Raw genomic sequence first — 13,248 nt, 5'->3', positions numbered from 1 at the left:
TAAGTTAAGCAACTAATACTGTCCCTCATTAATTTCTAACAAGGAGCAGTTGGCAATTTTATATGTACCAGTCATTTCTTTAGTCCATCAATAATTTTCATATTTATCTTTACTAAATATATTCAAAGTTGCACTATCAAAGTTGTTTGGGTAACAGTTCCATTTCCTGAAATCTAGTTTGCCTAAAGGAAATCATATAAGTAGTTACACAAAAGTATATGAAGGCCTGAGAATCCAGAGCAAGCACCCCATTATTCAAAAGGTTGTGATGTTGAACATGTTAGTTACCCTGTGAGCCTCAGTTTAATTGATAAAAATTAAGACACTCTCCATTTCATAGGATTGTGGTTATTTAAAAAAATAACTTGTATTTTTAAAAACTAAGATAAAAACATCTACATGGGCCAGGCACAGTGGTTGATGCCTATAATCCCAGCCACTTGGGAGGCCAAGGCAGGAAGACAAGCTGAAAGGCAGCCTCAACAACTTAGCAAGACTGTTTCAAAATAAAATAAAGGACTGGGAATATATCTCAGAGGTAAAGACCCCTGGGTTCAATCCCCAGTACAAAAAATAAAAATAAAAAAACCCACAAGTTCAACGTCTTCTTTATATTTCTTAGGCATCTACCTTATAACAGTTTCTTTTTATATTTAAGGATTTTTTTAATCCATAATATCTATAAATTTCCCTTATTATATAAACTCTTCATTTTTATTCATATAATAGTTCTTTCAAAAATAAAAAATTATTAAGTAATTTTTTTTTAATTCTAGAATACAGAATTGTTAGAAAAATATTGCTTACTGGGGTAAAGAAACAGTCTCTGCATTTTTTACAGTCATATTTTAGGTGACAATACTAATAAAAATGAGCTAGACAATTCAAATTGTACCTAATAACTTTTTTAAGTTGTCGATGGACCTTTATTTTTATCTATTTATTTATATGTGGTACAGAGAATTGAACACAGTGCCTCATACGTTAGGCAAATGCTCCAACACTGAGCCACAACTCCAGCCCATCTAACAACTTCTGACAGTGTAAGCTACATTAACACAAAAATCTGAAGGATGCCTTTACTCTGTTCTTATGTCACACTAATACTTTAAAAATTTTAGAAGATATTATGTACAAAAATATCTTCCTAGTCACTTCTTACAAATACTGGCTTAAATAATAATAAATAATAAAAATTAAATGTTACATATTTTCCTTCTTTTCACCAGAATAATATTTCCTAGTCTATTTAGGGTATGAAAACCTTATTGTCTCACATTCTTCCTCATATCACTGTTGCAACCTTGAGTTTCTATCTGCTGAATTCTCATTCACTCTTAAGATCCTTCTCAACAAATTCCCTATCGGGGCTGGGGAGATAGCTCAGTTGACAAAGTGCTTGCCTCACATGCACAAGGCCCTGGGTTCAATCCCCAGCACCACAAAAAAAAAAAAAAAAAAAAAAAATTATTCCCTATCATTAGCCATATCAGGTAATTTTTATTACAGAAGCCCATAAAATTCATATACATAAATATTTTTTCTCTAAATATAAAAATAAAGCCCAATTAAGCACAGTAGATCCACAAAATTTATGAAAATATTAGGTAATTAGCTAATTGAGACACTGTTCTCTATATGTGATTATTACTGTTCATACTCCAAAACCTACTCATGGTAAATGTTTCAATTGTTTGTTGTAACTTTCTTTCTTATGCCTTTAGAGTAAATCAAGACATTCAACAGTAAGAAAGATAAGCAGTTCAACCCCATCCATTTAACTTTTAACTTTTAAAATACAGTTCTACAGATAAAAGGTTTCTTCTAGTGAAAGAAACCACAGAAATATTGCATATAGCACAGGGTACCTGACAATTTTAGCAATAAAGAAATCCTCTAAGCAGTTAAAATTTGATACACAATATTTTTACATGAATTCTAACAAAAACAAAAACAAGCAAACTAGGAAAACCAGAATTCAAAGTTCAATAGCTTTCTAACATTCTAACATGATCACTATACCAAAATAAAAGTTAGAAACAAGTAACATTCACAAGGTTCAAATTCTCCCCTAGAGCAATTGAGGTCTGCGACATTAAACATCCTTAAGACATTTTAGGACCTTTGACATACACGGTGACTTATTAAAGTACTTAGAAGAAAAATATATGGCAAATATATGCCAATTGGTTCCATAATTTTTCATGAGTACAGAAAAAAAGAAAAGAAGGTTCAGAAACTACTGATTTTAAAAGCAGATGATTTCAGAAGAGCTGGCTTCTAAAAAAGTTTTGATTCTACTTAAAACGTTTCAAAGAGAGCAGAACACACCCTTGAAACTGCATAAGTATCACAATCGATATCTTTCTATTCAAGGGCCATGAAGATTTTTATCATCCCACATATAGAATGTGGCCAGCTACACAGTCCTTGCGCTCCAGTCACCTGGGGAGTGCCATGTGACAATGGCAATGTCTATCACTAAACCCTCTTTGCTCTGAGTTACTCAAGAGGATCTTTGTTTTGAAAAAGTGCAAAGCAAGTTGATCCTGGTTTTTCTTTTTAATTGAGCAACCGACACTCTCACCTCTACTTACATGTTGTTCCATAAGAAAAAGGACTATTATCGTGCTTAAAAGTAGAAACTCTTGGGTGTGGATGCATGAAGGATTCATTACTGTTCTATAGATGTTGAAACTTCCAAAGTAAAAAGGGAGAGAGAGATGAAAGAGAGAAAAGAGGGGCGAAAGGAAAGAAAGGAAGGAGGAGGAGTGGGGAGAATGGAACTTTGAGTCAAACAGCTGGGTTTGAATCTTAGCTCTGCAATTTATTAACAGTGTGACCCTGGTAAGCATCAGGTGTCTCATCCATAAAATGGGATAGCAGATTCTGCTTCATGGGAATGAAAGATTTGATAACATTTAAACCACTGAACTTCACTAACATAATTATTATTTTTATTATAATCAAATAGGTCAGTTTAATGAATTTACAGCTTAGGTTTAGTCTATTTAGGAATATTTTCAGTTCTTTAAGACCATGACACAATCTTTATAAAACTAAGGAAGATAAATGAGATCAAGAAATATATAGTTTTTGATAAACATTATCTGGGGATTGAGCTTCTCATAGCCAATAAAAGTATGAACTTGAGAGCCAGACTGTCTACATTTGAATCCCAGGTCTCTTACTTGTTAGTTGTGTGACCAGGCAAATTGTTTATTGTGTATTTTGCTTTCTGTCCCTTAACTAGGGATGAGGACAGGGATGTTTTGAGGATTAAGCTAGTTAACAAGCGTAAACTGCTTAGAACAGTCTGGCATTTGGTGCTTCCTAAGTGTTAATGTGGATTTAGTTCATAAAATTTTTCACCAAAAAAAATGCTTACCACCATGAAATTGACCATTGTAAAGCCCAGCTACTCACTAGAGTATGATTATGATTTGGAAATTTCTGAGTTATAAATCTCAACTAAACACTGATGAATGTCCCACTCATCAATGCCCTGTATACACATTATATGTTCTATCTGCAGATTCTACATACAAGAGCTACCTGCTATGTTACTGGCAAAATTCAAAGGCATATTACAGCCAGTTGCTCTGTATGTGTACACTAAAATTTAGAATGATAATTTCTAAGTGGTGGGAATGTGATATTTTTATTTTATTTTTATTTTTCTGCCATGTGGATGCATTGCTTCTATAAAAGGTTATTTTTTTTTATTTAATTTTTTTTTTGCAGTGCTGGGGATCAAACCTAGGGCCTTGTGCTTGCAAGGCAAGCACTCTACCGATTGAGCTATCTCCACAGCCCTAAAAGGTTATTTTAAAAAATAAAAGTAAAAGAAACATGCCTGTGTCATATAGGAAAAAAACCCACAGACTCCATACCTGTATTTATGAATGATGGCATTAAATAGTTTTCCATCTCTCCAGCAGGTAGTGAAATTTTCACACCGTATTCCAGCATAACCCTCTGTTGCCTGCTGTGTCCACAGTAGCAATCTCTCTTTTGCAGACATATCCTCTGACTCTCCAGTGACATGGATATCAGATATCTAAATATAACAGAAAGTGTTGAACCATTAGGAAGGAAGGAAGTTAATGCAGATTAAGAACCTACTATGTGCCAGGCACTTCACAAGTGCTGTTTTTCTCAGTCCTCATAACTCATTTATACACTAAATAGATTTCCCCATTTTACACAAAGAAAAACTAAGTTTCAAGCAGGTTAACAGATTTAGTAAGTCAGACTTAACTCATTTGTCCAACTTAACTATACCAAACATCACAGTTTTTGGAAATTTTACCGTATTATTTGCTAATCAGTTCTGTTAAAATAACTTCAGCAAATGTTTTTCCAAATGCAAACTGATCTGAAGTAAACCCATAAATTACTCCACACTACCACCTTCTGAACAGAATTTGATCCAACAGGTGTTCTGTGTAAAGAATAGAGAAAGAAATAGTACACTCTCCTCTTAATTGTATTACATAACAATTTGGCTGCAGATCTCTAATTTTCTCAAAAGTCTTGCTCAGTTTGTTGGACACGAAACTTTTATCAACTGTTTCCCCTATATTTTATTTGTTTTCAATGTTTTCTAACCTTCTTACATTGAATAATAATATATCAGATCATAAGTGTTCATGATTTACATTTTCCAAGAGCATCTCTTTGAAAAGGGTCCTACTTGGTCAGCTGATAATTAAACTAAGGCACAAAGTGACTTTACCAGGAGTTGCCTGTAACTCCAAAGCTGGGATTAACACCAACAACTGTTCCCTCAGTCAGAACAACATGCAGAGCCAAAAGATCAAGAATGCGGGAGGCAAGCCAGAATCAGGATGGGCAAGTGAGGAAACTGGAAGCATGACGAAGGGAGGGACAAATTATTCTGTAACAGGAACAAAATCACTAGACCAGAGTCATGAGATAGGCTTCTAGTCCTGACCACGAGTCCCATAGCTTTGGATAATTCATGCCAAGTCTGTGAGTCAACTTCCTCCTCTATAAAATGAAGGGGTAAGGAAGCAAAAGCAGATAACGTTAAAGGCCCTTTTTGGTCTAAAGTCTCACCGAGACTGTAAACACAACACAGAACTCAGAGGTCAAAATACAGAGTCAAGAAACTTAAAGTGGAGGGGAAAAAAAAGCTTCCAGACTAAAGAAACCTTTTCATGTGGCAGTTTAAAATTCAAACAGGAAGCCCATTATTCCTCCCAGCTGCCATAAGAGCCAGGGGCATACCCAACGCAGGGAGTCGGGGCAGGCCGGCTGCTGCAGTCCAGCGCTTGCCAGCTTGGCAGCCTCTAGGACACCACTTGTTGAAGATGAGGGTGGGGCCACCCAGAGCCTCTGCCAGTGCACAGCAGAGGCAGCAGTGCCCTGTGCAGCTCCACTCCCAGCAGTCTGAGACACTCACCTTGACAAGTAGCTGGGATATGAAAGCACAGTGTCTCAGTTTTAATCCCCATTCCTAGGAATTCATGCTAGTCTCCATAACATGACAAAGGATGGTCAGTGTGAACACACTATACAGCATATGTAAGAGCAATATATTTTCATGTGGAAAAAAAATCACCACTATTTTCTGCCCTACTTCTAAGAATATTCTAGTCTTAAAATTATGCTTGTGTGCTTGCCTGGCTCCTCCTAAGCATTTATATCTCAAACATTTACATGCTCAGGCTACTTAGCTGATTTAAGATTATTGCCTCGCTTGTAAAATATTAATTGTTACACTGTGAGTGGGAGTTCAGCATCAGCACAGTGTAGTACCTGGCACACGGTAAATACATGTTCAATAGAGGATAGCTATTTCATTCTTGTGGTGGTTATTCTTTTTTTTTTTTTTTTTTTGACAATGAGAGAAGCAAAAATTTGACTCTATTCCTCTCCCAATTCTCTTCCTATAAAAAGGAATAAAGCAGTTTTAAAATTTGTTGCCTCAAACAAATCAAAATCTATGAAAATAAGAAAACTAATTCAGGAAATCGTGAATAAAGTTGAGTTTCTATGCTAATACATTTTTAAAAATCTGGCCTACAAAATTTAAAAAAAAAAAAAAAAAGTTGAGCCTCTAGGTAAAATTTCACAACAGGTTCCTATAAGCTTTTACAAATCACAAATCAATTCCTTTGGGGAACTGTACAATGGAGGAGCTACACTGGGGTATTGACAGCACTATTTAAAAAGGAGATAAACAGCTGGAGAGTGGGGGGGGGGTGGCGGTTGTTTTTTGCTGATTCTAGAACATTCCAGGCCAGTCCAGTTATAAAAGTAATCATCTATTAACTACGGAAGTCCATAAATTTCAACTACGAGGTGCCAGTGTAGAAGGTCTGAGCACTACAGAGTATTCTCCATCCCCAAGAAATGATGTTAGTTGTTTAGAGATTTGAAGATGGTTAAATATCAACCAAATCACATATTCTTATTAAATACGTTTCCAAGAGATGAATTTCAGATTATATACATACTACTTCAGATAATACATATAAACTATTTAAAGAGCTGTAACTTTAAAAAGCACATATATTTTATGAACCAAGCTTTAACATATCAAAGACTAATACACTGCCTCAACTTCAGTTTCCCCTGCTCTTCCCCATTAACCGAATGTCATCCTCACACAGTAACTTAAGGTGTTTTTAAAAAATAGACAACATTAGCCACTATCTGAGTATATCATATTTTTCACAATACTTTGCAAATAAAGCAAAAAGGAAAAATACATTAAATGCTTAAACTTATGTCTGCAGTTGTCATTCATAATCGCTGAGCTGAAATGTGTGTGTTAGTGAAAATATCTGAGTCCTCCACCAAAGGCAGGTTGGGGACAGCAGACAGGTCAGACTGCAGAAAGTCATGGAACACCTCCTTGCAAAACCTGGAGCCAACACAGTGATGGTCCCAGAGAGGGTTGCAGTTGATGCTGACTGGGGTCAAATCTCACCTTCAACAGTTAACAGAATGAATGAGCACAGAGTATTCACAAAATTTTTGGAAAATTCATTTTCCCATCTTTGAAACTTAAATAATGTCTATCTTCTTGGGTGGTTCTGAGGACTGGATGAAAAAAGCACATCAAGTGTTCAGCACAGTGCCTGATACAGAGAAAACTCTCCCATCTCCATTTTATTAGCACTATTTGCCCCTTAAAGTTTCTCACCAACAATCTGTCAATCAGCACCAAAAACTAAATACTTTATATCAGAGTTCCTTCTGGAAACTTGAAGCCCTCATGCCTCACATCCAGGTCATGGTTGGCTACCAATCAAACTCAAGTTCTTCCTGTCACTGAGCCTGTCATGCCCATATTTCATTTGTGTTTCATTTCCCCTGACCAGATTGCCATCATTCCCAAACCTTCCGAAAATACCCATCCCACAGTAAACAAAGTCTCTGGTATCTTCAGTACCTTACACTGTTTCTATCTCTCCAGTGAATCCCAGGTCCTCCCACTACAATAACTGAAATCCCACCAAGTCCCAGACTCCACGAAGCCAACGGGCAGCACAGATATGCTCATCTCTGCAGAGATGCAAATAGAGTGGTTTTCAAACCATTGCCTATGGGTGCAAAGACCTCATTTTTACATTGCTGTAGAACACTCCTGCTCTACCACCTTTCCCCTCTCCACAAAAATGATCCTGTGTCCCCCAAATGTTTGGCACCTGAAAGAGTATGTGCCTGCAAGCCCATACTCATCTCCACCTGGCACCTGTCCTCTCAGTCCTTTGTCTCCTCTCCACTTCAGTCACTCCTGCATCTACATCCTGAGTATCATCATCTTGAACCACACAAGTCACTCTCAGACACTGAACTTCTGACAGCAACTTCTTGTTTTTCTAGTACTTTCATTATCCAGCTCTAGCTAATCCAATCATCTGGCTTCAACATCATCTCACATTCCTTGACTTGCCCAATTCTGTTCCAAACTGTAAGCTGCAGGGGAAGAAAAGTAATTTCTGTCTTCAACCCACCTAAGTTCTTAGTTGGAATGGGAGTTCTTAGGTCAAATAGACCCATGTAATAAGACAGGTTAACAAGGAAAAAACAAACAAGTTTATTAATATATACTTGAAGATAGGAAGGGACTCTGGGAGACCAGAACATGCCACCCAGAAGTATGGATTCCTGAGATGAACACAATTAAGAAGATACAGATACAGGAAAGCTCTCTGCCCTCCATTTGCTTAAAAGTAGGACACAAAGCATGTTCTGCCCATCCCATCTTTTATCAGAGATACAAAGATGAACCCCTGAAGATAACTTTGGACTTCTGTGGGCCTGGAGAAGGTTCTAGGCTTCTACATGAACAAGTTTTACTGACTTGCCTCTACTTATTATTTATTTGCCTCCCCTAGGCTGTGACTCCTAGAGACTCAAAGTCCTTTTACCTGGTCTTGTCACTTCTTTATAAATTTATTTTTCTTGGTTGCAGCTGGAATTCAAAGTAACCTCTTTGAGAACTACTCATTCCCTGGATATCTCCAGGTATATGTAAATACACATGTTAATGAACTTCCATTTGCTTTTCACTTGTTGTACATGTTTCTTACATAAGGGTCAGTTCCAACTAAGAACTGAGGAGGTTGGAGAAAAAAAAGTATTCCTTCCCCCAGAGAGCCCTCTCTTATCTTTACAGCCTTCTCTGCCTGGTACTGTAAGATCCACCATTTCAACCACTCTCTCATCAATATCTTCAGCTCCCTGACCCTTGTCCTTACATGGGAGCCACTCAGTCAAGCCTCGATCTTGATCAAGGCAGCTGAGCATCTTCCCTGCTCTCATCCTAAGCTACGAGGCTTAGAAACTATGTCAGAAAACCATTCTACCACATCTTCTGCTGCCACCACAGATCCCAGGTCTGTGATCTCAGGTTGCCAATAAAGAAGCCTCCCATTCCTGGCATCCTGACTGGCCAGTGCTTCCACCAATCACAAAGCTGCTTTCAGTTTCCACTATTCACCTTCTTCTTTTGTGAGAAATAATCACCTTTTCTTCTTTATAGAGAAAACAGTCCCATGAGCAAGGGACTTCCTTACCTCCCTGTCCCATTACAATCTTTGCCTCCATCTGACCTCTTTCCTCCAGTACTACCTTTTACCTTCTGCTTCCTACAGATCTTACTCTGTTCATTATTCTCTTTCATCTGGGTCTTCCTTCTCAATATTTAAAATGCCCAAGTCTCTTTCATCCTAAAGTAAAAATAAATAAACTTCATCACCTCAATTCCCTTTTATCACTCTGTGTGTGTGTCTGTGTCTGTCCATCTGTCTGTCTCTCTCTTTTCTCAGGAATGCTACCTAAAAGAGTATTCTGTCATTTTTTTTTCTTTTTGCCTTTATTACGTTCACTTCTCTACCTGCTATGATTTGGTTTCTATCCCCATCACTACACTGAAACTGAGAAGGGATGATCAGACAAGAGAGTCTGGAAGTTCTTGCTCATGACTATTTTCAGAGATAGGAAGGAAATTAGTATGCAAAACATAATAAAAGTGGTAGGTAGGGGAATGCTGAAGAGGTGAAAAATTGTGAGAAATCGTCTATCACCTCCTCTTTCACAGACTCTCTCATTCATCAAACACCTATAAGCATCTGCTTGAACTATTAATGGTCACTGGTTATATAAATGTCCTCATAGAGCATACAATGGAAACAGCAAGGAGAAGAGCTCCTAGTTGTTTCCCAATCCTGATCTCCCCAAGGCACCTGTCCCTGGCAGTGATGCCACTTCTTTCTGGTTTTCCTCTGATCTCGGGGCATTCCTTCTCAGTCTTCATTAGAGGTTCCGCTGGAGCACAACATTTAATGCTAGTCTACAGGCCTGGGCCTCCATCCTCTCCTCTCACAGTCCTGGCTGATCTCCTCTATTACAATGCCTCTAACCACCTCCTTCACATTGATGACTCTCTAGTCCCCAGATCACACATGCTATCCTATCCCTAAACTCACCCTGACTCCCTAACCAACACTTCTATTAAAAGAGTAGAACTAACCACTTAGTGAGCCAGATGCCGCATTACGCACTTTACAAATATCAATAACCCAGGGCTCAAAGAGGGCACTCTTAAACTCTGTGCTGTATCTCACCTTTCCAAATTCAACAGAGAGAAAACTGACTTTCTCTTTCTCCTTCCTGCTCCCTCTGCTGTATTCCTAGCACAGAAAACAGCTCCATCGTTCACCCAGCCACCCCCACATCAAAAATCCTGAAGTCATCCTGGACGCATTTCATCCTGAAAGCCCACAACCAACTGGTCACAGTCCTATGCAGCCTCCATTCCCCCTAACACTTTCTCTTTGAAAGTTCTCATGCTCTAGCACACTGACCTACTTCCAGCTGTCTCTACACAAATGCATTTCCACAGGACACTATGCATGGATGAGTCATCCCTACCCAGAGAATGTGCTGACCTCTCTACCCCATCTCCAGAGCTGCGTTCACCTGCAGAATCTGTGTGAGGTGCCTGCCACCCACCTGTGCATACTGCTGTAACAGTAGTATGCAGGTGTACTGCTCTTGCTTCTTGATAAATCTTTTCCCCTAACACACAAGCAACATACAAAGATAAACAACATCTTATTCACTTAAGTATTATAGTGTCTGACACTTGACAGACACTTGGCAAATACCCCATGAACAAATGACTTTGTGACTGAATCAGACACTTTAGAAATATGCATTAATTCATTCAGGCAACCAGGATTCCCTTGAGCATTTCTACTTTATCATATGCTACAAGGTCCCACATGGGAGGCTCTACTCCCTATATGTAACCATCAACCAACAAAACTGATCTACCTATAAAAATGTCACTCAACCAAATAGGGTTTATCTGCTTCTTATTTACACAATAAAAATGATACATCTCACAACATTTTTCAAGAAATTTATCTTAGCTGGGGATGCAGCTCAGTGGTAGAATGCTTGCCTAGCATAAGAAAGGGTCTGAGCTCAATCCCCAGGATTACAAACAAAAACAAAAATGAAACAAAACAAATTTTATCATGACACTGTAAAACCAATGAAACTCTAGTATTTGTCTTCCAAATTCAAGAAGAATAGGGAAGTCAACAACTGAACAAAATGCTACATTACAAGGCTAGGTGAACACCACTGTCAATCACAATTTAATACAGTTATGACAGAACTAAAAAGATACTGTCCTTGCCAAAGCTTCTACCTACTTCTAGATCAGAGTTTCAATGTCACTGAATGTCTCAGGGTATGATCATGAGGGCTCTGACCTGAGAGCTGAATGGATTACTGGGAAGTGGGTCCAGATACAGGAGGTAGGTCACAGGGGCACACAGTGCATGCCATTCTGGCTTTCACTCCATGAGGAGGAAATTTACCCCATGAATTCAAGTGACATCAAGATCTGGCCTATGCTATGGGTAAATAGACAAAAGTATGTGACAGCTGAGGTGTTTTGTGTGAAAATGCTTTAACCAGCTCAATAACTACATGTATTCCCTTTCACATATACAAGATTCCAAACTTAGATTATGAAGGAGAGTCTTAAAGATTTTTATGTCAAGGGCAAATATTTTCCAGAGCCCTGACTAAAGTTAGTTTACAGAGCACAGTCCTGGGTTATAAAAATTCTCATAAGGCATTCTCATAAACTCCTTGGACATGTTACAATGCGGTTTTCCAAATGCAGGTCCTAAATATATTATTTCTATTGGTAATAAAACAAATCTAATCCTTTTGATAGGAGGGTCTTAGTCATTTGGATTAGAAATGGTGGCTGGTAACTATATTTTTAACATCAAAATTTTGAGCATTCAGGGCATAAAAAAGAATCCTGATACCCAAAATATGAAGTCATTTTCATAGTTCAGGATTCTGGGCCTTGAGAATAAAGGAGTTACCACCTCTGTTTTACCTCTTCACTCCATTTATAAGCAAGCTCAAAAACTGAAATAAAGCAATGCAAAGAAAGAGCCTACAGAGTGGGAGAAAATCTTTGCCAATCATACTTCAGATAGAGCGCTAATCTCCAGAATCTATAAAGAACTCAAAAAACTCTACACCAAGAATGTAAATAATCCAATCGACAAATGGGCTAAGGAAATGAATAGACACTTCACAGAAGAAGATATACAAGCAATCAACAAACATATGGAAAAATGTTCAACATCTCTAGTAATAAGAGAAATGCAAATCAAAACCACCCTAAGATTCCATCTCACCCCAATTAGAATGGCAATTATCAAGAATACAACCAACAACAGGTGTTGGCGAGGATGTGGGGAGAAAGGTACACTCTTACATTGCTGGTGGGGCTGCAAATTAGTGCAGCCACTCTGGAAAGCAGTGTGGAGATTCCTTAGAAAACTTGGAATGGAAACACCATTTGACCCAGCTATCCCACTCCTTGGCCTATACCCAAAGGACTTAAAATCAGCATATTACAGAGATACAGCCACATCAATGTTCATAGCTGCTCAGTTCACAATAGCCAGATTGTGGAACCAACCTAGATGTCCTTCAATTGATGAATGGATAAAGAAAATGTGGTATATATATATACAATGGAATATTACTCAGCCATAAAGAACGATAAAATTATGGCATTTGCAGGCAAATGAATGAAACTGGAGAATATCATGCTAAGTGAGATAAGCCAATCTCAAAAAACCAAAGGAAGAATGATATCGCTAATAAGTGGATGATGACACATAATGGGGGGTGGGAAGGGTTAGTGTTGGGGTTGGAGTTGGGTTTAGGGAGGGGGGCAGGAATGGAGGAAGGAAGGACTGTATAGATGGAGGGGAAGGGTGGAAGGGAAAAAATGGCAGAATGAATCAAACAACATTACCCTATGTAGATTTATGATTACACAAATGGTATGCCTTTATGCCATGTACAGACAGAGAAACAACATGTATCCCATTTGTTTACAATTTTATAATAAAAAAAAATTAATATCCAAAAAAAAAAAAACCTGAAATAAAAATGCTGAAAGCTAACCTTAGTCATAAAAAATATATACTGATTTCAATCAACAAAAAGTCCTCACACTCTTTCCCACATTTGCTTCTCCTCTTCCAACTTCACCCCACCCTTACACACAACATTGATACTTTACTCCGTACTATCCCTTCTCCCTCTTGGCAGAACAGAGCAAATATCCAATGTTCAAAACATCAATAACTGGAACTAAATAAGATGCAGAGGACTCCAGGTGCAGTTCTGGACAAACAATGCTCAAACAAAAGGAAA

At 38.0% G+C, this 13,248-nt stretch overlaps 1 protein-coding gene across 1 annotated transcript in view; it reads right to left on the bottom strand.

Moving 5' to 3' along the window:
- The window catches only part of Dst (dystonin), a 456,059-nt gene that overhangs the window by 188,397 nt on the left and 254,414 nt on the right, over window positions 1-13,248 (bottom strand). Inside the window, 1 exon segment of the mRNA XM_047559692.1 lies at window positions 3,894-4,060. Coding sequence (XP_047415648.1) covers window positions 3,894-4,060 — 167 coding nt within the window.

The sequence above is a fragment of the Sciurus carolinensis genome, chromosome 7 (genome assembly GCF_902686445.1).
Source record: "Sciurus carolinensis chromosome 7, mSciCar1.2, whole genome shotgun sequence".
NCBI classification, from domain to species: Eukaryota; Metazoa; Chordata; class Mammalia; order Rodentia; family Sciuridae; genus Sciurus; species Sciurus carolinensis.
The sequence above is the reverse complement of the archived record's forward strand: the minus strand, read 5'-3'. Positions and strand labels throughout refer to the sequence as shown.